The following is a 27401-nucleotide window of genomic DNA, read 5'->3' on the forward strand; positions in this document are numbered from 1 at the left end:
GTCCCCTTGGAGCCCTCACGGGCTGTGAGCCCAGTGTGGGGTTCAGGCGGGTAAATGTCACGTGTCCAGTGAAATGACCCCCTAACGTCCTGTGTGACCTGATTATTATTATTTTTTGGCCAAGCACGTGTGTGACTGAATCCCTGTTCTTCAAACGCGTGTACGACGTGGCCCGGCCTGGGCTGCGGGCCCCTGGGCTGCGGGGTGAGCGACTGTCCCCTTGCTCCCCTCTCTTACCCTGGACCCCGGGGCTGCTGTCCGTGGGCACCTCACCCCGGCCACGCTTCCGTGAGCCCCCCGCTTCCTCAGGTGGGCGTGGACAGCTCGCTGAGCCCCTCCCCGAATGGCGGTTGGCTCCTGTCCTTTTCGGTGCCCGGCCCGCGCGGAGTTTCCAGAGTAGTCTTTGCTCCCGCAGAGGCCAGTGTCATAGAGGTGCCTGTGAGCTGCCCCTGCGGTCACCTGCTAGTGCAGAGGGTCCCGTGTGCTGGACAGATCTTACCTCTCAGAGGACGTCCCGCCTCTCGTGTGAACGTGGTGTGAAAGTGTGTGTCTCGTCTGTCCACGCGTGGACCTGCCCCGCTGACCTCCTCTCCTGCCTTCCTTCCCTTTGCTTCCCGAGCAGTCTCCCTCCAAGTGGTACTGGAAGTTAGTGCCTGTAAGTGAGCTCCGCGTGTGCGCCCAGCTGCCGTCCAGACGGCCACCCCGCCGCGACCACTCGCTTCCATTACAGATTGCTCATGACTGTTTGTCTGAATGTACTCCTTGGTGGTGTTGTTGCATTTCCTGCGGGGCAGTGATGGCCCGGTTCTGGGCAGAGTAGACCGTAACAAGGCCCTCCGGAGCCCTAAGGTGCATTTTGTAGCCAACACCCAGCGTGTGGTTTTGCCCAGTTTCTTAGGTAGACTTGCAGACAGTTTCTTCCTTGGACACACAGTTAACTTCTTTATATGAAGAACTTCGAGGTCAGTGACAGGCTGTATTCTCCTTTCTAATAGGTACCAGCAGGAATGACCAATCAGCCAATTTGCCCAGTTCCCCTTTGGATTTGTCCTTTCTGACGTCATGGTCCATGGTGGTTTGGTCTGCAGCTATAGCTGTGCTCCACCTGGGGACCTGTTCCGAAAGCAGAACCAGTTTGTTACACTGTTTCCCACGGAAAAATACCTGGTGCTCCAAGTGGTGCATTTTAAAATGAAGTTTTGGAGAACAGATCTTTTTGAAGACTCCTTTATTTGCCTGATCCTTTAGTTTAATTATTTGGAGCACGTGATCCTTAGAATTCCATCATAAACGAGATACCGTGGATATAAAACTGTCAGTGGGGTCTGTGTGAGCGGTGATATAGTCTGCTTTGTAGCTGATGGGTAATTTTGCTTCTCTTTGAAATATATTAATAACAAAGAGGGGGTAAGCGTTTTTATGCATATTTACGTATCTCTTAACTTCTCGAAAACTGAAGGCCAGAGAGAGAACTATTAAAAGCAGTTACGAGGTGCAGTGAGGACCAGTCAGAAGTGCAGGCGTCCTCTAGGAAGTGGGGTTCAGATGAGACTCGTATAAAAACTGGAAAATGTGGCCGAGAGCAGAGCGCCTGTAGCTTTCCTCCCAGCAGTTGGTCACCATGGCTGCCCGAGCGCATGTCTGGCTCATCGGTAGTGGGGTGAGCGTGAGCAGGCCGCTGGGGGTTTGGAGCAGGGCCCCCTCGAGGGGTGGCACCAGCTCCCCCGACCCAGGGGTTCAGCGCTTTCCTGATACAAACGCACACCATCCATCCTCAGCCGCGAAACCACCTGCTTTCCTGCATGCCGTGCTCGGCCCGCGTGCTGTCTGTGTGTGTGGAGACCTGGCCCGGCGTGTCCCTCGGGCTCTGCATGCGGGAGCCCCAAGGCTGGCCCCTGGGCGCGGCGGCCCGAGAAACAAGTTAAAGTCCGTGTTGAGACCAATGTTAGTGGCGTGCGTTGCACATGCACGGGTGAGGCGTGTTCTGCGCAGATGCCAGTGCTGACTGCCCTGCGCTGTGCACACACTGCATTCTTGCTGGGACACCTTCCTTTGGGTTGACTCCCCTGCACGGCTCGCGGAGATCCATAGCGGGCCGCACGGGTGGCGGGTTTTCTCCCTCGAGCTGGCACTGTGTTCTCCTCCCCTGGAGAAAGCGCGGCTGCAGGAAATGCCAGGCTCACCTGTGCCACAGGACGTGGTCCCCTGGCGGTCTGTGTGTCTGTGCTCGTGAGCGAGGCCCAGTTGCGCGGGCAGCGCCCAGGGGTGCGGGGAGGCTCAGAGCACCGTGCACGTGGTTTCCTGTAAAGGCAGAAGCACAGAAACCTTGAAAAATGCTTATTTTTTATGGCACTCGGGTTCCTGCCGCTTCCGTGCACTTATGGAGGGGCTGGTTGACAGATTAGACGACATTCTGTCTGACCTGGTTTTGGGAATTCCTCACACTCTGTTAATGCTGCTGCTTTGTGTTTTTCATAACGGCCAAGGTTAATGCTGCTAATCCTGAGAAAAGTAACAGTAGCGTGGGTCTTCCCAGCGTAGCGTGCTCACCGTTTAACTTGTTTCTCATCCGCTGGTGGTGCGCGGCCTCTGGCAGTGTAGACGTGTGTCCTGCTTCCTTCCCCTGGGTGTGCCCAGCCCTTTAGGGTGAGACGGCCCGGTGTCATTAGCGGCTAACTGCTATCACCCAGTGTGGCCACGAAGCCCAGTTCCCTGGATCTTGACATACGTTCCAGGCAGAGTTTGCAGTCCAGACATTGGGGCTTTCCCCTGGGATTGCCGTTGTTCTAAACGTCGTCCCGCAGGACTTCTGTTAAGTCTAGATTTGACGGCCTGCCTGTGACGTAGGCGGCGGTGACGGCACCTCGTGCGTAGTGACCCTTTCCCTTTTCTCCACCGCAGGTGCGCTACCGCCGAGAGCACCTATCAACGAGGCAGCCACCCTACTTCCCGTTGTTGGAGGACCTGATGCGGGACGGCAGCCACGGGGCTGCCCTCTTGGCCGTGGTCCACTACTACTGCCCGGAGCAGATGAAGCTGGACGGTGAGTGGAGCACATGCCTCTGGAATGCACCTGAGGCTCGGGAGGCTGTTAGGATGCTCTGATCCAGACAATCAAAACACCAGGGAGTCACCCCGAGTCCTTAGCGCCAGCTGGGGAGGCGCAGAGGCGGACAGATCTGACGGTGATGTGTTTGTCTTTAGCCTCCACCAGTTTTCTCTGGTGGAGAAATGGGACTTTGAAATATTTGGGTAACGTGTTAAATATTGGTGACTGTACTTTAGTCTCAGAATGGTTGAGAGCTCGTCAGCCCTACTCTAGTTGATTTAAAACATCTAGAATGTGGTTTAGGAAAATGAGTGCAGATCCATCTGTTGCCAAGCCGTGAGTGACTCACGTGGGCTTGGTGTTGGTGGTTTCACCGTGTCGCGTGTCTCTGAGGTGCTCACGCCTGGCCGCGGGGAGAGGTGCGGGTGATGCCGTGAGCAGCGTGGCGCTGGACACCCGTCCAGGGCCGTGCGGACAGGAACTCTGATGTAGGTTTCCTGAGTCCTCTTCTTTCTGGGGGAGGGAGGTGTGAGGCCCACAGATGCCCTGACCGCTGGCCGCACGTAGAGTGTCTGTCAGACTCACTGCTGGCGCTGAGCTGACGTCGGTCCTGCTTCTGATCCAAGTGCAGAAGTGCTGGGTTTCATAGTTTCTAAAGCACACAGCTGACCTTGAAAGAAAGGGGGGCTCAGGTTCCAGGAGGGGGTCTCCATCTGTGATTGAAAACCCCCAAATTGGCACGTGGTGGCCCCGGGCCCGTTAGGCCTCTGTCCCCGTGCGGCCTGGGCCGTGTGCCACTGAGACCTGTAACCGGGACACTGGAAAGGACTGGGGAGGCTCCCCCGTGGCCAGGGAAGACCCAGGAGGCTCATCTTGGGGCGGAGGCGGAGGTCGTTCCTGAGGAAGTGAGCTGCCAGGCTGCATCCCAGGCGAGTTCCTTCGGGTCCAGGACTCGTTGGGCTGGAGTCAGAGCAGAGCGTTGCCGTGTGGGAGGGCGGCCACCGCCAGGGCCCGCCGGACCCGCGGAGAAGGGTCCCTGCCCCCACCGGGCCGGCAGGCGCCGCGGATGACCTGGGTGAGGAAGAGCCCTGAGTGCGAGCGCAGGGTATTGAAAATGCCAGCGTGTGGGGCGCTCGAGCGCGCGGGGCTCCCTCCCCTCGGCCCTCCGCCCGCTGCGTGTGTGGGTGGGCACTCCTGGCTTGGGCTTTGTCCAGCCTGTCTCTAACCTGTCCTCCGGGGTCTCAGGACAAAAACAACTACGAAGGACAGAGAGCCCGCGCTACCGAGGAAGGGAGAAGCCACGGCAGGATGTGAGTGTCGAAGGTCATTGCGCCCTAATAGCAGAATGTCAGAACGGGGCTTTGAAAATGACAGAACCACAGGGCGGAGTGACCAGAGCCAGATTCATGACTTAACTTGCGGGACCAGGCTGAGGAAGCAGGTGTGAGCAGAGTGAGGTCGGAGGGGGCCTGAACACATGGACGCAGGCTGGGCCCAGTGCACCGGCTCGTGGGCGTCGTGCTCTGTCAAAATGAGGAAGCCCGGAGGCCTTTACAAAAGCGGGCTTGATTCAGGCCACGGAAGAAACCTCGACAGATTGCAGAGAATTGATAGTTCCTCCCAACACAGTACAGCGAGAAGTCAGTAACAAAAACGTGCAGCGTCTTTCTCCAAACCTTTAAAATTGTTAATGCTTAGAAACCAAAGAAGATACTTCAGAATAGTTCATGGATCAAAGTAGAAATCATAGTGGAATTTTCTAGTGGGAGCTCTGTAAGGGCAGGCGTTTTTACCTGTTTGTTCACTGATACATCCCAACCGTCTAAAATAGCGTCTGGGACAATTTTGGTCAGGTATTTGTTGAATTAAATGAATGAATGACGTACATGCCAGAACTCACAGGACGCAGCTCAGAATGACAGGTGAAGGGAAACGTCGCCTCAGTGCATAGTCTGGACGGTAAGGAATTTAAGAATTAATGAACCAGGTTGATCTCAGTGCATTCGAAAAGAACATAGAAATAAACCAAAAAAAGCCGAAGGAAGAAAAATAGAGAGTCGTCTTTCTCCTCTGATCAGAAATCACCCCAACACATGGAGGAGACAGGCTGAATTGCAGGTTCCGTCCTGAAGAGGACGGCCTGGGCTCCGGACAAGCCCCTGGTGAAGGAGCGGAGTAGAAGGGTCCCGGGAGGGCTCCAGCGCAGATGTGCAGGGCGTCTGTGTCGGGGTTGTTCCGGCACCAGGGGCAGAGCATGGGAGGAAGGGCATAGGCTTTCTTTCCTTCTGAACATGGGTTGAAAATCCTGTGTAAAGTCCTAGAAAACAAGAATTGAACGGCTGAGTGTGTTCTGTGCAGTCATCTCGGGAGGCACAGACCAAGGTCTGTTAGAAGCCACTGCCCGTTTGTGGTGGATGCCCTTGGCCTGCTGCTGACGTGCTCTGACCCCACAGAGGTTCTCGACCCTGGACTGTTGCAGTCAGGGGGACGGGAGGGGGTGCGGTAGCCCCAGCCCTGGCAGGGTGGCTCTGTCCACCTGCCCTGCACGCGGTGCCAGCTCCTGGTGAGGGTTGGGACCCACAGAAGACCTGTCTGCAGTGCTGGGGAATAAACTCAACAAAAAGATGTGAGACCGTGGGAAAAATCATGAACTCTGCTGTAGGGTGGGACTTAAAGTATATTCTTAGATGCCAAGAAGCAGTATAAAAATTGTGATTTCCCCTGATTGTTCATGCAGTTGTTGCGAGTCCTTTTTACAGAAATTGACAAGGGAATGTAAACATTCATGTGGAAGACTGGAGGCCAAAGGGACAAACAAAATGGTTGTTTTGGAGACTTATTTTTATTTATTTTTGGCTGCGTTGGGTCTTTGTTGCTGCGCGTGGGTTTTCTCTAGTTGCGGCGAGCGGGGGCTTCTCATTGTGGTGGCTTCTCTTGTTGCAGAGCACGGGCTCTAGGTGCGCGGGCTTCAGTAGTTGTGGCTCGCGGGCTTAGTGGCTCCGCAGCCTGTGGGATCTTCCCAGACCAGCGCTCAAACCCGTGTCCCTTGCATTGACAGGTGGATTCTTAACCACTGCGCCACCAGGGAAGTCCTGGAGACTTTATTTCGATGTGAGTTTACTTTTACAGAGAAGGTACAGGAATTGGTGCATACTTGTCCCCAGACTTTCCAGCCGTTATATCTTGTCACATTTGTGCTCTTTCTCCCTGAGCTAGTTGGGAATAACTGGAGAACAAATGCATTCTTTTATTTTTTTTTTTAAACTTCAACAACCTTTTATTACCAAACTCATGCAGGGTTAACCCTTTAACCCACCTAACAGCAAAACAGCATCTCCAACAGGATCTAAGATGGAGGTGCACACCTAATAAAGATTGTCTGTTAAAAAAATATATCTACACACACTTGAATAAGTATTTTTTAAAAAAGCAAAATTCACCAGTCTTGTAAAAAAAAAAAAAAAAATCCCCAAGTGATTTCAATCCAAAAAACCCAAAACCCAGCATTGGCAGTCTGTGCTGGCTCAGAAACCTCAACTCAGGATGCACCTAGGAGAAAAGCATTTCCTCTTAAAAAAAAAAAAAAAAAGCCACCTATCTCCTTCTTCCTGTTCAACTTGCGCAGCTTATTCCTAGAAATACCCAAGCAGGACCCAGGCACGTTCTCCAGCCTCTGCCTGTCGCTGGAGGTTCCCACCAAGGACTGTTCCTTAGCGATTTTCACCGCGACTGCAGTCAGGAAATTGACCCCTAATTTCTGAGAACTTGCAAAATGTCCTCAGGCTTCCTGGGGGCTCCGTGAAAGATCGCGGGTCAGTGTACCTGACCGAGATGGGAATGCAGGCTGGGCGAAGGGGGCCTTTCCAAATGAAGACACCCGACACCTTCAAACCTGAAGTTTAACCTACCAGGTGAAAACTAGTAGCAGCTGGCCCTGCCCAAAAAGTGCTGGTCTCCCTGCTTTACCCATAAAAGTAGTAACGAAGAGGAGGAGAGTCCAGAGTGTTTGACCTCATCTCCCTGCCAGGAGCCTGGAGCCGTGGGCGGCATACTCCAGGCCGAGGGTGCAGGGGAGCTTTGCCATTTCTGGCTGCTCCTGGCAGCCTGGCTCATGGCTGCTCCATGGACACTGTGTTCCCTTGTGCAGGGTGCTTAAGAATTACCAGGGAGGGGACTTCCCTGGTGGCTGGCATAGTGGTTAAGACTCCACGCAGCCAGTGCAGGGGGCCCGGGTTCGATCCCTGGTCAGGGAACTAGATCCCACACGCATAGCGCAACTAAGAGTTCGCATGCCACAACTAAAGAGCTGGAGAGCCGCAACTAAGGAGCCCGTCAGCCGCAACTAAGGAACACACGTGCCGCAACTAAGGAGCTCGCCTACTGCAACTAAGACCCAGCACAACCGAATAAATAAATAAATAGATAAAATAAAAATTAAAAAAAAAGAATTACCAGGGAAATTATGTTTTCAATTTGACTTTGTCACTGACGGATACTTGGATAGCAGCTTCTAGAAAACTGCTCAGAGGACCCCCCCCCCGCCCCCCGGGGTCACGGTCACAGATCCTTCCAGCTGACGGGCACTTCGCTGGCCTTGGGCAGCAGCGCGTTGACTGTAGAGAAATGTCTGCACCCAAGGAGCTCTCTGTGCACCAACAGCGGGGAGGGATGCGCGGTCTGTGGCACCACCTTTCTCTTGAACGTAGGAGCCCCAGAGCCAGGGACAAGGCCTCTCGCAGTTGGATTGTGCCAGGACGCAACTGTGCTGGTGAGGTGCTCCCAGCCTGTGTGAGAACTGGCCTGATGTGCTGGGTGGCGAGGGCAACAGGGAGCTGGAGAGCACCTCACTGGCCCGTCTAGGTACACCTCCGTGACCAGGATGAACAAAACCGTCGTGTCTGCAGACAGCTCTTTATAACTGTTTTCCAGACTGTGCGGGTCTGGGCCAGGTCTCCGAACACTGAAGCAGAACCCGTGAGCTTGATGGGGTCCACGCCGTGGATCTTGTCCCAGGGTGGCGGCCTTCACATGTCTCACGTCACACGTTTGGGTCCGTGTGAAGACTTGGTGTGGGGCTTGGTGTGGTCTTCTTTCTTTCTTTTGTTTTTTATATTTATTTATTATCATTTATTTATTTATTTTTATTTGGTTGTGCCAGCTCTTAGTTACGGCAGGCGGGCTCCTTAGTTGTGGTCTGTGAATTCTTAGTTGTGGCATGCATGTGTGATCTAGTTCCCTGACCAGGGATTGAACCTGGGCCCCTGCACTGGGAGCGTGGAGTCCTAACCACTGCGCCACCAGGGAAGTCCCTGGTGTGGTTTTTTTCTGTCCAATCCAGGCTCTGGCCCAGCACCACCACCCTGTGGAGGGTCACGTCTCTGCTCCCCTGTACCTGGAGCTGAGTCCCAGCCTTTCTCAGCCCTTCTCGCCCTTGACGTTTTCCAGGCACGCAGGTCGCTTAGTTGGTCGACTGTCCCTTGTTTGGCTTTGCCCGGCGTTCCCTCCTGGTGGCCTTCAGGGCCTGGTTTCCAACAGGAATGATGCCGCAGGGATGGTCCCTGGGTTCAGGTGGCGTGCGTTGGCTTCCTCCCCTCTGAGGTCACTGCTCTTTGCTTTATGACCGACTAGTGACTGTGGAGTGGCTTTGGTCTCTCATCGCGCTCTCACCCCGGCATTGCCGTCCGTCGGGAGTTTCTAGCTCTGCCGCTTGTTCTCTGGTGGGTCTGCACTGCTGTGCAGAGGGCTGCTCTCCTCTCCTCTCCCGTTATTTATCCGCGCGGTGATTTGTATCAAGATGGCCCCATGGATGCTTACTTTACTCAACGGATTATGATCCGTGACATTCACTGTTCTCTTGCTTTGTCCCAGATTTCAGACAACTTGTGATTTTGAAGAAGAGGAACATGGGGTACTTGCTCTGCAAAGACCAAGTTTTGTTTAACTTTACATCCGCTAAATGCAGGGGAGCCATGCAGAGGGGTCCGAATGGTGACTCTCTGTGGGCCACCCCAGTGCCTGGGGTGGCCCACAGCTTGTAGGGCAGGGGGACTGGCCAGTGCAGAATGTGGGGCAAAGCGCCATCTGTGGGGGGGGGGGAATGCAGTGAGACTCCACCCCACATGAGCCAGACACTTCCTTGGATGAAAGACATAAACCGGAAAAGCAGAATTAAAAAACTTGGAAAAGAAAATACAGGAAAATATTTTTATGACATTGGTGTTGGGATGGATTATTTAAATTACAAAATAGCCAAGTAATAGAAAAGATTCCTATATTTAACCATATTAAAATTCACTGTGGTGACAGAGGAACATCACAGACAAAATTAAGTGATAAAAACTGTACCCATGAAAAAGTATTTGCAACAAATATAACTTGACAAAGGATTGTCACACAATTGTTTTGTAACCATAATACAAAAAGAATTCCTACAAATCAGTAGAAAAAGATGAACAACCCAGAGGCAAAACAAGAACAGCTTTTTCACAGAAGAGGAGGTCAGGGCGAGCCCACAGCAGTGGTGGGTGCACCATTGCAGGAAGGCAGAGCAGGCCCAGCGGGGTGGCACAGGTGAGAGGCCCGATGGTATGGGTGGGGCTGGGACGTGGCCAGGCGACGGTCAGGTGTGGGCAGCGCAGCTTGCAGCCCCTTCTGGGAAGGTGCCGGTGCAGAGAGTATGCAAGTTTGGTTCTTCTGGCATTTTACGTAATAGTGAAAATTGTGGAATCCTAAATAGCTGTTAAAATGAGTGACTGAAATCTGCCCACAGCAGCGGAGAACTATTTGGAAACGTAATTCCGAGTTTGGGGAAAATAACAGGGTGCAACATGATAGGCAGTTTGTTGTCATGAATGTAAATTGAAGACAGCCAGGTCGGCAGTGCACTGTTTATATGATTTATGGGCAGAGACCACACGTGGTAAAGACACCCACACGAGACGGGTCACGGGGCTTGAGGAGAGTGTTTGCCTTGGGGGGAGGTGGGCTTCAGCACTGTGATGCTTTGTTACTGGAAGAAAATAAGATCTGGATCAGAGAAGGTATGACGTTAATATTCGTTCCATCTGGGTAGAGAGTACATGGGAGTCTGTTCTTTACATTTGTAATATTTCATAATCTGAATTTTAAAAAAGAAACATTTCTTAGCAATATAAATGTGCACAGTTACTCAGCTTATAGAAGTTTTCTCTTGAGAATTCATAGCGCTAGGGCATCGCCGCGTAGGACAGAATTCATACCTAGATCCCGGATGCTGTGAATCCCATGTGTGCATGAGATTTCTAAATCACTGAAAATGATTTCTTCTTTGGAGTAAAGTTACTTTAAAATAAGTTATGTTTCTCAGTCCTGTTTATTTATTTACAGGCAAAGTTAAGTCGTCACTATAGCTACCTCCAGTTTAGTCTTGAGTGGTATCTAGGTGTTCTAGCGGTTCCTGTCTGAGGGTGGGCCCACCTCCCCGCACGGAGCCTGCTCAGTGCCCAGTGTGGGTGTCTGCGCTGGAATTTCCTGGGTGAGGGGCTGGCATCCTGCAGAGCAGCGTAAAATGGACAGTTGTCCTGCTGCAGGTGCAGATGGGCAGCAGAGGAGGACTTGTGCTCCGCACAGCCCCTGAATTTTGTGATTAGCCGTGTTCCTGTGCTTCTCTGTGGATAAGCCTGACATTTCCTGTTTTATGCTCCCCTCCCCCAACCACAGAGATCACCTCACTCGAAGGATGGGGGAAAGGAACTTGGTTAAATGTTAAGTGGCCTTATGCCGCCAGGTCCTTTATAAACTGAAAGGTGATTGTTACTATTCCTATTGGAAGCCCAGTCTTAAAAGTTCAGGTAATTATTGTATACTTTTTAGATGTTAACAATTAAATTCAGCTCCTGGAGATTCCTCCTGTCTTTTTCTTGAGTGTTTTCTTTCTATCTTTAACATTATTTATATAATACTTGTTGTGATGTTTACATCTGTTAATGTTATTACCTTTTTAAATCTCACCTCTACCTTTATTTAAATTGTTTTTCACTTGAAAATTGTACGTATATGTACACGCACACACACAAATACATGTGCACAATGCCACACACACTTACGAAGCAGAATATCTTTCTAATAAATTGTAGTTTTCTTTTTATCTATTAGATATATGCTTGAAAGAGGTAACGTCGATGGCGGACAGTCTGTATAATATCCGGCTTCTGAGAGAATTCTCAAATGAATACCTTAACAAGTGCTTTTATCTAACTCTGGAAGACATGCTGTACACTCCCTTAGTGTTGAAGGTAAGAATGAATTATGAGAAACACATGTTTAAAGCCCTGTGTGAATAAGCTCCTCACCGTGTCCTGATTTCTTGTTTTCCTTTTAGCCAAACGTCATGGTTTTTATTGCCGAGCTCTTCTGGTGGTTTGAGAACGTCAAACCAGACTTTGTTCAGCCCAGGGATGTTCAGGAACTGAAAGATGGTGAGTGACACACTTTCCGTAAGTGACAGCTGTTTCCTCTAAGGGAGTCGTGGCACAGCACTCAGAAGGTGTGCTCAACTGGTTCCTGGTTTTTGTACGACAGTGGTGTTTAAGTGGTCTCTTTCGGGAGGACAGAGCGCTGTCACAGTCTGGGCCCCTGTCTGGTGCGCCATGGTGGTCACGCACAGAGCCCCTCCAGACTGTGAGCTCGGGGTCCGTCCTGGCCCTGCAGCGTCAGAATCCAGGGGCGAGCAGGAGACGTTGGAGAGAAGCTTCCAGGTGATTCTGACAAACCTCGGGCAGGAAGTGCTCTAGTCCGGGATGCCAATCCTCACGCTCCACAGCTCTGAATTTTTTGCCCCTAAAACAAGGCAGAAAAAAATCTGTTTTACCACAGAGTAAAATGATCTGCCAGCCTTGAGAATCTACAAAACTTTAAGGAGATGATATGGGAGAATGTTTTCATGTCCTTGTGATTTCTTACAAAGAATATAAAAATTTTAGCCACAGAGGAAAAGATTGATAATTGGCCACATTAAAACGTAGACCTTGGGCTTCCCTGGTGGCGCAGTGGTTGAGAGTCCGCCTGCCGATGCAGGGGACACGGGTTCGTGCCCCGGTCCGGGAGGATCCCACATGCCGCGGAGCGGCTGGGCCCGTGAGCCATGGCCACTGAGCCTGCGCGTCCGGAGCCTGTGCTCCGCAACGGGAGAGGCCACAACAGTGAGAGGCCCGTGTACCGCAAAAAAAAAAAAAAAAAAGTAGACCTTTTTTTCATTAAAAGATGATGAAAAGAGTAAAAAAAAAAAGGAAATCAAGTAGCTACCGGGGGTGGAAGATCCTTGTCGTATGCCTACAGCAGATCCACAGTGTCCAGAACATATCAAAAGAAGCAAAAGACAAACCAATAAAAAAAAGAGCAAAAGGCTTGAACAGGTGCTTCGTGCAAGCAGGACTCTGGGCACCTCATAACGTTAGGAAAGGGTGCTCAGCCTCATCAGGGATTAAAACAGAAGTGACACACAGATACACCCCTGCCGTGTCGGCAGAGCAGATGGCCAGGGCTCGGGGCAGTGGCCAGGGCGTGCTCCCCTGCCCCTGAGGACCTCGGCGGCTCCCCTCACGTAAGACCCCTGGGCAGTGAGCGGTCTGGCTCTGGAGTCTGGTTCCTGCTGCCGGGACTGTCCCTGGCACTGTCTTGGGCCAGCGTTCTGGGGAGCAGCCTCAGAGACGGGGTTCCTGTTCAGACTGGAGCTTCGGGCTGGGCCTGATCTCCTCACCTGACCCCACGGGGGCCTGAGCTGAAGTGACCACTGAGGTGCTTGGTCGCATGCTGGGCTCAGAAGACCAGGTCTTTCTGCAGCTGAGGCAGCTGCCTCCTTGAGGGTTTGGCCGGCAAGGCGTCCTGGCAGCTCCACCCCCAGGGCCCCGGTGACGAGGCCGCTGGTTAGTTGTCCAGACGCAGCCTCCGGTCCCGGCGCTCGCTCTTCTGTTCGGTGTGGGTCTTTGGATCTTGGTACTCATTTTGGGATAATATTTCTCGTATTCATTACAGAATACACTTGTTGACCTTGAAACTATTTTATTTTTTTAGAGAAGTTTTGGTTTCAGGTAAAAAAGTTGGGTTTTTAGTGCTTATAAAAATGGATTTTTTTTAAGAGTCTTCTTGCTAATGTTGTAACTTGTTTGTGTGATAACTATTTCTATAAAATTGTTTCTGCAGCTAAATCAGTATCGCACCCCAGAAGCACTCGGCCTCCTGTTCCCATCTCCAACGCCACCAAGCGCAGCTTCCTGGGCAGCCCCGCGGCGGCGAGCCCAGCCGATCCGCAGCCCCCCACCCAGCTGCACCACCCACACCTCGAAGAGCCTGAGCTCCTGTGAGTCTTCCTGCTCTCCGGGCACAGCCGCCATCCTGCCTCCCTTTTCCTGCTGCTTTACAGTTCCTGTGGGCATTACCTTTTCTCAGGGGTGATGGCAGGCCTGTGTGGAGTTGGTAGTGAGAAGGCCTCCTCTGGCCCCTGCTCCCCCGGAGGCGAGCAGGGGAGCCTTAATGCGAACTTGACTTTACTGTGAAAACTTGAAACCTGTTGTATTACAGGTCATAACCGGAGGTCAGTATGTCCCCTAGCTGCAGTTTGGATGTTTACCCCAAGTTTGAAGTTCTTGGCACATTTTTGGTTCATTTTTATAATAATTAATTTTCCCAAGGAATCTGTGAACTTCTTACAGGTTGGTGTGAATTCACGACGGTCTCCGTAGCTTCTTACACATTTGTTTTTGAACTTGAAGATTGGTGAGGTAGTGATTTTTCTCTCCCATCCTTTCTCTGTTTAGGGGGAAAGGGGCCTCTGCCTTTAGCCCGTCGCATCCGTTGTTGCCACTGAGACAGAAACAGCAAAAGACAGTGCAGGGAGAGGACCCCCCTGGTAAGAAGCGCCGTCTCCCCTCTGCCTGCTGTTTCTCATCCCTCTCACTGGAGTTCATTAATATCATGGCTCTCAAAGTAAACAGACTCATCATGATGTAGTAATGTTAGTTGAGAAGACGGTGGCAGAATTTGTTTTGATTTTTATTGATGTATCTTAGAATTTATAGTCTTTACAGTGAAAACATTACTGAGACGTAGTGAATCGCATGGAGCGCACAGGAGATTACTGTTGTCTTTGCGGCAAAAAGAGCTTCTACGTTGACATCCACTGGTTATCTCAGTGGGCGTTGACAGCATTTAATTGATATCGACGTGTAATTAACACTGATTATTTTCATGACTGGGATCACGGTTGAATTACACACCGCCTATTATCGAAACTATTAAAAATTTTTGTCTTGTGGTTATTTGCTTTCCTTAGCAGTCTTGGTGTATTGAGTTATGGTGCATTTCCTTGAGAAATGGTTATTATAGTGAAAGAATTTCAAATGATATAAAATCAGTTACTTAATGCTGAACATAAACTGTTTCCTCCAAACTGCAGACCAGCGACACCGATCTAATTCCTTAACCCGAGTCGACGGTCAGCCCCGAGGAGCGTCAGTAACCTGGACAGAAAAAAAACACAGGTGACCTGTCCGCGTTGCAAATACATTTCTACTTGAAGTGCTCGTTAGTCTAGCAGAGCAGTGCCCCAGATGTGGTGCAAGGACCCCTGGGGCCCACGGAGTCCCTTGGAGGTCAGAATTATATCCGTGATAACACTGGGCTGTCACTACTTTTCCCGTTCTAAGGGCCTCACGAAGTGTGGGATCACAGCAGGTTGAATCAGATCAGACACAAGCATCCAACCAGATGTCAGATCTGCAGAAATGTGAATGGTACCACTCTTTACACTCTGCACTTGTCTGTTTTAGAAAATATGGCCACTGCTCATGCATCTCAGCTTGAATTTCCAAAGTGATAAATATTGATGAATAAATAAAACTCTTTGGGATCCTCAGCATCTTTAAGGGGAGCTGGGCCAGAGTGTCCGAGAATTGCTGGACTGAAAGGCTCTCCGGTTTTCTTTGGCCCGGGAGAGGGTTTGTGTAAGTCTCCCGCGTGTAAGATCTGGATTCTCTCTTCTTAGCTCACGTTCTTGTCACCCACGAGCTTGTGTAGCCTCTCGTGGGGACGTGGCGTGTGCAGTGGCTTCTTCCCCATGTTGCAGGCCTGCGTCTCAGCCAGCGCCCTTTGCTCTCCATCACGCTGCGAGCTGCGACGTGGACCCGGGCTCCGGTGACAGCGTCAGCCTGGCCCGCTCCATCAGCAAGGACAGCTTGGCATCCAGTGTCATTCATCTGACCCCGCAGAACCAGCCCCAGCCCGCAGCCCTCAGGACCGATGGAAGAAGCCTCCTGAACAATGTCGATATCGAGGACGAGGACGAGGAGCTCCTGGCCGTCGTTAGGACGGATGCGGCTCACCAGGGTGCTGACCCCGGCCGGGTGGCAAGTGCCAGGTCTCCCCAGAGGCTGGCGCACGCCTTAGAAAGTCAGCCCGACAGTTTCTTCCTGGAGCCATTGATGCCGGCTGTGCTCAGGCCAGCCAAGGAGAAGCAGGCGGTCACCAAGGAGGACGAGTGTGGAGAGGGGCGGCCGAGGGGCTTCACGTCCCGGAGGTCCGGCGAGGGCCACCAGCTTCCTGGGCGGAAGAAGACGCCCGGCGGTCACGTCAGTCGAGACTTGAATAGGACTTTCACCCCGATCTCCTGTTCAGAGCTTCCCACGGGCTTCGACCCCACGCCCACTGAGGCGGGGCCGCAGGCAGTGGGGGACGCCCGCGGTGGGCCTCCGGCCGGCGGCATCTTCAACCTGCCATCTCAGGGACAGACAGCTGACGGCTTCTTCCTTCACATGGGCAGAGCTGACGAGGACGTGGAGGGCAGGCTGTCCGCGAGCTGTGTGCAGAGCCCCAGCACCCTTGGCCCGGAGGCCTGGGCCCTCCTGAGGCAGGACTCCGACTCGGACGTTGCAGACCTGGAAGGAGCCGAGCAGGACTTCGCCGGCGAGGACTGCCCCGTGGCGGGGGCCGGGTATGCTGGGGAGGAGGAATCGGCGAAGCTGCAGGAGGACCTGAAAGTGAAGGAGCACGAGGACAAGGACGACGCCAGCGGCCGCTCCAGCCCGTGTCTGAGCCAGCTCAGCAGCGTCTCCGTGGCCAGCGGGAGCGTGAAGATGACCAGCTTTGCCGAGAGGAAGCTTCACCGGCTCAACAGCTGTGAGAGCAAGTCGAGCACCAGCAGCTCCCGGAAGACCACGCCCGACGCCTCGGAGAGCTGCCCCGCCCCGCCGGCCGCGTGGACGCCGAGGGGCGAGCAGGGCCCCGGCTGGCAGGGCGCGGACCGGGCCAGCCTGCTGGCCTCCGAGCTGGTGCAGCTGCACATGCAGCTGGAGGAGAAGCGCCGGGCCATCGAGGCGCAGAAGAAGAAGGTGGAGGCGCTGTCGGCACGGCAGCGCCTGAAGCTGGGCAAGGCGGCTTTTCTGCACGTGGTCAGGAGGGGCCGGGCCGACACCACCCCTCGGCCGCTGAGAGCGGGGGCCTCGGCGGGGGGGCATTCTCAGCACAATGGGGACGACTTCGATGGCGGCGTGTCCCGGGTGGGAGACTTCCTCGGCAAGGAGGAGGGGCGGGGAGACCTCCTGGGGCCTCCCGACCTGGACGGAGAGGACCTGGCTCTGGTCCAGCAGCATCCACGGAAGGACCCCGCCGCCCTCCCCGAGCTGGAGCGGAGCAAGGCGCTGTCGGCGGTGCTCCTGGAGGCTGTCGAGGGCGTGGACGTGGGCGTGGACGTGGGCGAGTGCGACCTGTCCATTGAGAAGCTGAATGAGACCATCAGCACGCTGCAGCAGGCCATCCTCAGGATCTCCCAGCAGCAGGAGCAGCTGCTGCTCACGTCCCCCACGCTGCCCACGCCAGGCCCCAGGAACAACTCCCAGGACCCGAAGGTCAAAGGGGCCATCCACTTTGTCGAGCCGCTCTCTCCAACGGCACTGGCCGGCCACCGCAAGCCCCCTCGTCTCGGTGCGGGTCGGAATTCCCGTTCGGGAAGACCGGCTGAGCTGAAGGTGCCGAAGGAGCGGGCGCAGGCTTCCTCCCGGGGCAAGGCCCTCACGCCTGGGGTCGAGGCCGCCCCTCGCCTACGGTCCTTCTCCCCCCGGACGCCCTCTGACCCGGGCTGGGAGGGGGTTGCCGACCCCGGGAGTGACCCCCACGAGGAGTGCTGCTTCACCGGTTACAGGCTCCACGATGAGAGCAACCAGCGGACATTTGTCTTGCCCTCCTCCAGGGATGCCGGCGTCACCTCGGAACAGATGGGCTTCAGGGAGGTTCTGGAAGACGGCGTGAGGGGGGCGGGGCCAGGAGAGGGGGGCACGGCCCTGGACGGGCCCCCGAGGGGCAAGGCTAGCCTCATCGAGGTGGACCTCTCCGACCTGAAGGCCCCCGACGATGATGGGGCGACGGAAGGCCGCCACAGCTCCGCGGACCTCGCCAGCGAGGGCGACCAGAAGCCGGGGGTCGGCTTCTTCTTCAAGGTAAAGCGCTGGTGGCATCTGTGTCACCTGGTGGGCGGGCACGCCACTCTGGCCTAGTGAGGGCGTCACAGAGAACCTAACCTCTTCTGTGGAGGCTGGGGAGAGACGCATGCGGCTTCGTGGCCACGTGGTCTCTGCAAGGACCCAACTTGCCCTAAGCAGCCGGGAGCACCTGCTTGCGGGAGCCTGGCTGTGCGCCAGCAGAGCTTGACCTTGGGCCCTGGGCCCTGAAATGGGAGTTCTGACTCGTTCTCGTGTGTCACGAAATGTTTTTCTTTTGATGGTTTTCCAACCGTTGAAGAGTGAAAACACATTCTTAGCTCGCAGGCTCTGCAGAACAGGTCACGGGCTGCACTTGGCCTTTGGGCCAAGGTTTGCTTCACCCTGTTAAGGGTCCCGGCGGGTGTAGAAACTTGAGGAAACGTTTTTGTTTCTATGAGTGCCTTGCTTGTAGCGTTTCCTTCAGGAGAGAGCAGTGAGTTGTGAGATTCCTTTCTGTCTCGATAGCGTCTCCTTCTGTCCTGGCGCTTAGGAGGTGGCTGACACACCCCGGAGCTGTGAGGGCCGTCTTCTCACGAGACACGCACGGCCTTTGCCTGACGTTTGTGCTCTTAAGTTGGAAACAGACAAATGACCCCTCTGGGTTTTGGCTCCTGTTGTGGAGATACGAGTGCAGTTTTTAAGGCGAACGGAGTTTGGTGCCAGCAGAGTAAATGCTTCTCTAGGGCGCGGTTTGGCCCCCGTTTGTATTCGGGCGTCTGTACAGAGACGCTCGCTCACCCTTCAGCTACGAGGAGCAGGGAACGTCTCACGTTCTTGGGGTGCGTTGAGGGCCGGGGGCGGCAGTGCTGGGGACCAGTGGGGGTCGTGCCCGGCCGCGCTGTAGGTGGCGTCTGCCCTGCAGGACGAACAGAAGGCGGATGACGAGCTCGCCAGGAAGCGGGCAGCCTTCCTCCTGAAGCAGCAGCGCAAAGCCGAGGAGGCCCGCGTGCGGAGGCAGCAGCTGGAGGTGGAGGTCGAGCTCAGGAGAGACGAGGCGCGGTAGGTGGCCCGGGGGCCTGGCAGGCACTGCGCGCGCTCGGCGTGGCCGCCGTGTCTGTCGTCCCCTCCCGCGCGCGGCGCTGGCGTGACCGGGCGTCCTGGCCGCTCCTTCCCGCAGGCGTAAAGCGGAGGAAGATCGGATCCGCAAGGAGGAGGAGAAGGCGCGGCGCGAGCTCATCAAGCAGGAGTACCTGCGGCGGAAGCAGCAGCAGGTCCTGGAGGAGCAGGGCCTGGGGAAGCCCAAGTCCAGGCCCAGGAAGCCGCGGCCCAAGTCCGTGCATCGGGAGGAGCCCGGCGGCGACTCGGGGCCCAAGAGCACCCCCCCACGTGAGCGGGCGGCGCGGGGCCCTCCCCCTTCGCGGCCCCTGCCCACTGCAGTTCTCCCGAGGCCGTGAGGCTGGGCTGGAGGGGGCTCTCCCATTGCACAGAAGGGAAGGTTGGGACTGAGCGCTGGGTGCTCAGGTGGTGGGAGCCGTGCACGTGGGGAGGGTCCCAGCCTGGGGCCTGCGTCCCGCTGACGTCGGGCCCCCGACTCTCTCTCCTGCTGCACAGGTGGCTGGCGGGCCAAACACGCGTGTCATGAAAGCTTGTCTTGTCTTGTCTCTGGCAGCGGATGACCTGAGCCGGGCCCAGTCGGGCTCCAGCCTGTCCTTGGCCTCCGCAGCGACCACAGAGCCCGAGAGCGTGCATTCGGGGGGCACGCCTTCCCAGCGGTAAGGGGCCGGGGGCCGTGCAGCGGGGCACCGTGTGGGCAGTGGTTCTGTCGCTGTGAGTTTGGTGCGGTTTCAGACGTCCAGGGCCGTGGCAGTCATGTCGCAGGAGCTAACCGCCCTGCACCGAGGTTCACCAGTTAGTGAAACGTTTCGACACGTTTGTCCCCTGTCCCCTTGTCCTCCCAGCCCTGCACGCGGTTTCGTTTTTAATCGTTGACGAGTAAGTTGGTGACCTCCTCTTTATCCTTCAACGCTTGGGAGCGTACGTTCTCTGAACAAGGACATTGTCTTGTGTCACCACAGTCATCAAACCAGTGCTGCCGTTAGGTCCCCAGTCCACGCCCGCCGTGGCCGGTTGTCGGAGTGTCCTTGAGAGCCCAGGCCCGTGCGGGACCACGGTCGCCCTGAGTCACTGTGTCCCTTCTGTCCAGAACAGGCCCTCACCCTCCTTTGTCCTCCTGGGCCTTGACGCTTCTGCTGAGTACGGGCCAGTTATTTTGTTGCCCATCCCCCAGTGGGTTTCCCAGGATTAGGTCCAGGCTGTGTGTTTTTGGCAGGAACACCCCAGAGAGGAGGATGCGTCTTTCTCAGTGCAGCCAGTTGTGTGTGTCACTTTGACTTGGGTTAAGGTGCTCTTTTCCCACGGGTGCTGGAGAAGTTCCCTCTGTGATTAAGGGGGAATTCGGGCGGAGGCCTGGGGACCCTGCCGATGGCCCTGAACGTCTGCCCGCGGGCCTCAGTGGCCACCTCCACGGCTGGGGTTGGCCTCCTGGTAGGCAGGGTCCCCTCCTGTCCTTTATCATGAGTGTTGTCCTGCCTCTCCACACGTCCGGTGGCTTCTTGTCGCCAGGGCTTTGTGGAGGACACCTCCCAGGGATTCTGAATTCTGGTTGGAATTTTGTCCAGGCGGTCGGTTACCAGGGTTGGATTCAGACTGTGCCCGCACCTGTCTCTCTTGCATGAGCGTCTGTGTCCCGCTCAGCGGAGACGACCCTGCAGGGACGCGGCTCAGGCCTGCCAGGGATTGGAGAGTCGTTTGAGACCTGCCGGGGTTTTGGACTCGGCCCTCTCTGCCCGTCCTTCCTTCCCGGGGTCCCGTCCCTTGTCTGGCAGCGGTGCAGTTGGCCCAAACCGGGTCCTCTGGTTCCCACGCCAACAAGGCTGAGCGTGAGGGCGAACCTTCCCTGATGAGGTCACTCTGGTGCCCGAGGCGGGTGGGGTCTTTGTGTCTTGCCCCGAGTCTGTCATTGTGTTCTCCAGGGAGCAGCCCGGCTGCGCACCCCACCGTTGCTGCCAGCCTCCTGCCGCGGCCGATGGCCCTTCATGTGCCGATGGTGCAGCCTGGCCCGTTTCAGGGCGGGATCCCGCCAGCCGGTGCCAGTTGCGGGCGAGAGGAGGCGTTCCCGCCGCCCTCCCAGCCCCGCCCCCATCCTCTTCCCCAGCAGAGTCGAGTCCCTGGAAGCCTTGCCCATCCTGAGCCGCAACCCCAGCAGGAGCACCGACAGAGACTGGGAGACGGCGTCCGCCGCGTCCTCCCTTGCCTCGGTGGCCGAGTACACAGGTGACAGCCTCCCTCTCTGTGGGGCACGGGCACACGGCTGCGTCGTGGTGGGGGGGGCGGGGCACGGGCGCAGTGGGTGACGTGCCCTTGTGTCTGCACAGCCCATGGCTCACTGGCGTCCTGGGCATTTTGGAACCTTAGGCTTTTAAAAATTACTGTTGCTTGGTTTCTTTTTTTCTTTTTATCAAAGAAACCCAAATTAGAAAGGGAATAAATTATTACTTACTGTAGTCTTTTCCTTAGTTTATTTAAAATCTGTAACTTAGAATTCTGTCATAGATTTGAAGTGGCTATTACTTCCCATTTTCAAAAAATTACAAACATCCTTAATTCAGCCTACCTGCTGCTTGGTTCTACAAAATTGTTGCCTTTCTTTTGTGTGTGTGTGTGTGTGTGTGTGTATGCTGTACATAATAATTTTGCAAATCTTGGCCTGCTTTTCATAGGTCCCAAGCTGTTTAAGGAGCCTAGCAGCAAATCAAACAAACCAATTATTCACAATGCTATATCCCATTGCTGTCTGGCCGGAAAGGTGAATGAACCTCACAAGAATTCAATATTAGAGGCAAGTATCGAATTTCACCCCCAGTTTTTTATGTAGAATAAGGGTGTTTATAAAGGAGGGATCTTTCTAGAGGAGAGAATCCTGATTGTTGACACGTGAGGCTGCTGTCCTGCACGTGTGTGACTCGTGTGTGACGACACGCAGGACACTCGTGTCCCAGGCCCTCGCGGTTGGGATGGCTCCGTGGAAGAGCGGGATTCAGACCAGCGAGACGGACGGGGCTGCGCTGGGGTCGGGGCTGGGGGTCCAGGGCAGGCCCTCCAGGGTGGGCCACGGGCAGTGGGTGAGATTTCTCGAGTTAGTTTGGTGTCGAGGGCAGGGTGTCTGGGGGCGGGTCGGAGGTGGTGTCGGGTGGAGACAGGAGGGACCCCAGCGCTGAGCTGGGGCCACTGGAGAAGTGGGAGTTCGGGGCAAAATGCTGGTCGTTTCTGTCCTGTTGGGTTGACTTGTTTGCTCCCCGGGGGCAGCAGCCCTCGGTCACTAACGTTGAGTGGTGGTGGCCTCAGCGGGTGGAAGATGTGGAAGGAGGGTCCAGGTCAGGACTGCGTGCCGTGACCTGAGTGACGCTCTGGCTCGGGGCACCGTGCGGGGCGCGGGGCTCCTCTCCACTCACGTGTCACCGAGCTGCTCCAGCCTCTGGGCTGGTCCAGGAGCAGACGCAAAGGCCTGGCTGTGGAGCCGACGGTCCCAGGCACGAGGCGGCCCCGTGACAGAGCAGTCGCACGAGGAACACTGGAGGCCGGCGGGTCTGCTCATCTGTGCAGCCATGGCCTGACCAGAGGGCGGCTCGGCCCCCAAAAACCTGTTTACAAAAGTAGGTGGTGCTGATTCTGGCCGCGGTCTGGAAAGAGTGAAAGGGGAGCCGGACGCGGGCCTGAGGGTGGCTGCAGTGGCCAGTAGGCTGGTCGGTCAGTGGGTCTTACTCGAAGGTGTCATTTGAGCAGAGGCCTGGAGCGGGGAGGGTGCCCCGCAGATCTGGGGAGGCTCACGGGCTCCAGGTGGGACTGATCCCCCGGTTGGGGCTGGAGCCGGGGAGCTGGGGGTCAGAGGTCACGGGGCAGCTCCAGTCGGGCCTCTGTGGGCCGAAGGGGACCTGGCTTTGCCTTGGGTGAGGGGGTGAATGCAGCTGTGGGCAGAGGACGGCCGTGAGCCACGGCCTCCTGAGCGGCCATGTCGGCTGCCGGCAGGGACAGGCGCGAGAGGCGAGAGGGTGGAGGCGGGGCCGTGATGAGCCTGCGGAGGGCGGGGCCCGGGGGCCTGGATGTGTCTTTGCGCCTCTAGTTCTGTTCACGTCTAAACAGTTTTTATGTCGTTGAAATCAGCATTATACTTGCAGCTTTAAATTTTGCTTTTTCTTCTTAATTTTATAAATATATTTGTTTATTTTAAAAAACAACAAGCCTGTTAGATTCTGAAAAGAATAGTATCTATTTGTGAAAAATTACAGTTTTCTAAAACAAAACCAGAGTGAGAAGAGCGGCATTGTTTTACATCATACGAGTCTTCTTAGCTCCTGGCTACGTAGAAGACAGCTGGGTGTGACCCGCTCCCGAGTCTCTCTGTTACAGACCACGGTCCCGTGGCCGCTGGACGATGACATTGTACCCTGAGGGGCGGGTGACGAGGCAGATGACGTCTCAGGATACTGTGGGACGGGTCTCGGTAGTAAGCAGAGACCCGGAGAGGGTGTCAGGAGCCCTGGCCCACACTCAGAGAGCTGCAGGGGTAGAAAACGAAACTAGACATTTTCAGGCACGAGGAGAATCCGTTTTAAAATGTTTTTGTGTTGGTGATTTCTTAACGTTGAGAACACGGCACGGCAGACGCTGTAACGAGTGCTGACGGTCGCGCCTGCTTCCGGTTCTCTTGTGGCAGCGCTACCGAGAGGTCACTCACGCAGCGTGAGATCCCCCCTTCAGCGCTAGTTCAGGGCTGTTCAGTCTGTTCCCAGGGGGTGCGGCCATCACCAGTTGGTCCCAGAACCTGCCCCCCGCAGAAGGGTCCTGTACCGAGGCCGCTCCCCGCGCTCGTCCCCCAGCCCCCGGCCCCCCAGGTCTGCGGTCCCCTCTGTGTGTTTGCCTCCTCTGGACACTTCCCACGAAGGGACCCACACCCGAGGCGGCCTCTGGGGTGGCTTCTTTCACTCGGCGTCATGTCGCCGAGGCTCCTCCGAGCTGTAGCGAGTGTGGTGCTTCATTCCTTTTTGTGACTGAACAGCTTCCCGGTGTATGGCTGGACCGTTTTGTTTATCCTTTCGTCTGTTGATGGGCATTTGGGTTGTTTCTACTTTTGACCGTTATGAATAGTGCGGCTGTAAACGTTTGTGCACAGGTTTTATGTGGATGCGTGTTTTAACTTCTCTCGAGTGTCTGAGAGAAGAATTGCTGGGTCGCATGGTAACTCTGTGTGACATTCTGAACCACTGGCCGACTGACTGGCCGACACAGAGGCTGTGTCACCTCCCCTCCACCAGCGGAAAATGAGTGCTTGCTTCTTCGCACCAGCGCCTGCGCGTTATTGTCTGTCTGACTCTAGCTTAGTGGGCATGAGGTGCTACCCCCTTGTGGCTTTTTAAAAATATTTGTCTGGTTGTGCTGGGTCTTAGTTGCGGCATGTGGACTCTTAGGTGCGGCATGTGTGTGGGATCTAGTTCCCTCCCTGACCAGGGATCGAACCCAGGCCCCTTGCGTTGGGAGTGCAGAGTCTTAGCCACTGTGCCACCAGGGAAGTGTACCCCCCATTGTGGTTTTTTTTTTTTTTTTTAAATGGAACTTTGTCTTTTTTTTTTTTATGTATTTTATTTACTTATTTTTGGCTGCATTGGGTCTTCATTGCTGCACGCGGGCTTTCTCTAGTTGTGGCAAGTGGGGGCTACTCTTCGTTGTGGTGCGCAGGCTTCTCATTGTGGTGGTTTCTCTTGTTGCGGAGCACGGGCTCTGGGTGCATGGGCTTCAGTAGTTGTGGCATGCGGGCTCAGTAGTTGTGGCTCGCGGGCTCTAGAGCACAGGCTCAGTAGTTGTGGCGCATGGGCTTAATTGCTCCAAGGCATGTGGGATCTTCCCGGACCAGGGCTGAAACCTGTGTCCCCTGCATCGGCAGGCGGACTCTCAACCACTGCGCCACCAGGGAAGTCCCCCATTGTGGTTTTGATGGGCATTTCCCTGATGGCTAATGATATCGAGCGTCTTTTCTTGTGATTTTTCACTTAATGTTAAAAGCATCTTTTTCCTTGGATACCTGGACTGAAGTAAAATCTCAGTGGTAGATGGTGCTCCACTGAACGGATAACCCAGAGCTTTGTGTCCTAGAAAGCTTGCCCCGGGGTGGGCGGTTCGCTGGCCGCGGGCCTCCTGGTCAGGATGGTGGCTGCTGCGGTATGACTGCGGGGGGGGTCTCATATTCCCTGTCTCTCCTCCTTCACTCCCTCCACACAGGAGCTGGAGAAGTGTGACGCGAATCACTACATCATACTGTTTCGTGATGCTGGCTGCCAGTTCAGGGCACTTTATTGCTACTATCCTGACACTGAAGAAATCTACAAACTAACTGGCACAGGGCCAAAGAGCATCACCAAGAAGATGATCGACAAACTGTATAAATACAGCTCAGACCGAAAACAGTTTAACCTGATCCCGGCCAAAACCATGTCCGTCAGTGTGGACGCGCTCACCATTCACAACCACTTGTGGCAGCCCAAGCGGCCCTCGGTGCCAAAGAAGACACAGACTCGTAAATGACCCTGGTGCGGCAGGAGTCCGAGGACGCGCCGGCCAGCTCGATATGTATTATGTTCATCCTTTTGGGTACGAAGTGTGCAAAATCACAGACCTTTTTCAAAGAGGCTTCTAGACAACACGAGAAAACCCTCCCTTAGGTCCCAGCACACAGGACAGCAGGTGGAGCCGGAGTGAGGACTCAGCTCCGTTTCCAGCGGCTCGCGGCCGCCGTGGTCACCGCTACGCGGAGGCTCCCAGACGGGGGGTGCGTGCCCAGAAGCTCCAGGCAGCGGATTCCTTTTACTTGAAGTTCTCCTTCAGTATAAATTAAAAAGTGATTTCCTTTGCTTTCTTGCCTCTCACCTCACCCCCTTTTGCACATGACCTGACACCCCTCTTGTTGGCCAGCTGTAATCTCGCGAGATTATAGGACTGAGACTCGATCTTGGGTCAGGGTTTTTGAATGTCTGTAGGAAAGGAGCTCGTGTTGGGGAAATCGTTTTCATTTGAGAAATTGTATATTTATTGATTGTGTCTACTGCCAACGTTTATATCCAATTCTAAGATTTCTGAAAAAAATTCTTGTTCCTTGCTGCTCAGAAAAAGTTTACTGAAAATACCAGTTCACTAAAAGCACTGAAATCTGCAAAGTCTGTCTTCTGCTAAAATAACGTTTACAAGTACGGAGGGGTTCTCGCCGACACGCAATCATGAGGATGGTGAATGGTACTCTTGCTGGTGCTTGCCTAGTTGAAAATAGGAAGCTGAGCCAATTACAGCCCTCGTTCATTACGTTTGGGATAGTGCGCTCATGATTTGTTCACTTTAATAAAGACAGATTTTGGTAAAGCAGAATCTTTTTCACTCTGAGCATGTTTCTCTTAAAAGGTGATGCACTTAACGCTGACAGTTCTTTTTGTGTTTTGATCATGTCATCACTCACCCGTCCTGATTCTTGCTTCTGGAAGAGCAGTAAGGGTGCGGATCTCGGTTTAGTTTGAGCATTTTGTTGTGTCGCCTGCTTAAAGACAATTAAAGGGGTTATTTGTAGCTGTCTCGGAACGCCAAGTCAGCGGAATGCTCTGGGTTCTCTCCACGGTGGTCCTGACAGTCACTAGTGCTCCTCCGGACCAGACGTTCCTGCCCGGACTCCACACGGCACCGGAAGTCTGCCGACACCTGTGCAACTGACCAGCTGACCCGACTGCCGGAAGATTCTGGAGTCACATATGTTAGTTTTGCACATGTTTTCTCGGGAGTGTTACTTGAATCTATCTCAAACTGCAGAAAAAAACTAAAGACCAGTGGAGAGAAACAGTTAAGACAAGTATACTGGTAATTTTCAATGAAAAGGTGAGTGGACTGTGTCCATGAGGATGCAGGGAACGTGGTACAGAAACGGCAGGGCCTTGCCCTCTCCCGGTTGGGTTTGTATATATCGGTAGCCAGCAGCTCTGTCTGTAAATAGGTAACGAAGCTGTGCGGTTTCTCCAGTGCTGAGTATTAAACAGTCCTGAGTGAACTTTCCTGTTACCATGCCGTTCACATGTGTGCTTTATTTCTCACTGTATGTTTGATATTATTATATTTATTTTAAGAAAGCACTAAAATGTAATAAAGTAATTAACTAATTTGCTTTTTATGATCATGTCTGCGTGAGGTTGTCGTGACTTGTTTTGTTGGTCAGTGTCCCCAGCTCCTTGCTGTAGAGAAATTCCATGTGGTCTCTAGTTAACTAACGTCCCTTTTATTAGAGAATCACATCCTTCTAGAGAAGGGACGCTTTCCAACTTCTTCCTTTATGCAGACAAGACGTGTGACAACTTCTCTGTCATTTTATAACACAGTCCTGTTGAAGTCAGCGGAATTTGATTGTTTTCAGTGAAGATTTAGAGGCACTGCCGGCCCAGTGCTGGAAATCTCGTTCCTCCCAAAGTTCTGGGTGAACTCTGGGTTTTCCGATACAGTCAGTCAGCCTGTGGAGCGTCGTGAAGGTTGTTCGCATGTGGTGCTTTGTGCCCTTCGTGAAGCCGGTGAGGACCAGTGCTAGGGGCGTGGGGACGGATGCTCCCCTCGGGCCCCCTGTGCGTCCCAGGAAGTTTCAGACGTGGGGTTCCCTTTCGTGGTGGAGATTTCAGTCCTCTCTGACTTTGGTGGTGGTAAAGTCGTTAATTGCCTTGTAGGTCTCTCTGTAACTGTTTCGCCTTCCAGGGCACCTGCATATTTGTGTCACGTTCTTATGGTGGAGGGTTGTACGTCTTTCCTTGCTTCTCAGCATTCTGACCAGCCAC

The 27401-nt window shown here is 54.4% G+C and overlaps 1 protein-coding gene across 7 annotated transcripts in view; it reads left to right on the plus strand.

Annotated features, from left to right (window-relative positions):
* Window positions 1-26758, plus strand: part of CAMSAP1 (calmodulin regulated spectrin associated protein 1) — a 58001-nt gene extending 31243 nt beyond the window's left edge. For 2 of the 7 annotated variants that reach the window (XM_082611734.1, XM_082611737.1), the window contains exons 6-20: window positions 623-655; window positions 2902-3043; window positions 11183-11322; window positions 11409-11505; window positions 13229-13385; window positions 13843-13934; window positions 14481-14565; window positions 14731-14817; window positions 15150-17514; window positions 18419-18555; window positions 18674-18882; window positions 19166-19268; window positions 20711-20829; window positions 21276-21394; window positions 24829-26758. In XM_082611734.1, coding sequence (XP_082467860.1) covers window positions 623-655; window positions 2902-3043; window positions 11183-11322; window positions 11409-11505; window positions 13229-13385; window positions 13843-13934; window positions 14481-14565; window positions 14731-14817; window positions 15150-17514; window positions 18419-18555; window positions 18674-18882; window positions 19166-19268; window positions 20711-20829; window positions 21276-21394; window positions 24829-25131 — 4188 coding nt within the window. In that variant the 3' untranslated portion in view covers window positions 25132-26758. The remainder of the gene's footprint in view (window positions 1-622; window positions 656-2901; window positions 3044-11182; window positions 11323-11408; window positions 11506-13228; window positions 13386-13842; window positions 13935-14480; window positions 14566-14730; window positions 14818-15149; window positions 17515-18418; window positions 18556-18673; window positions 18883-19165; window positions 19269-20710; window positions 20830-21275; window positions 21395-24828) is intronic. The other 5 variants (XM_082611735.1, XM_082611738.1, XM_082611739.1 and 2 more) reach the window with 5 other exon arrangements.
* Window positions 26759-27401: the final 643 nt, after the last annotated feature.

This window comes from Mesoplodon mirus (assembly GCF_964341445.2).
Source record: "Mesoplodon mirus genome assembly, chromosome: 1".
In the NCBI taxonomy this organism is placed as follows: domain Eukaryota; kingdom Metazoa; phylum Chordata; class Mammalia; order Artiodactyla; family Ziphiidae; genus Mesoplodon; species Mesoplodon mirus.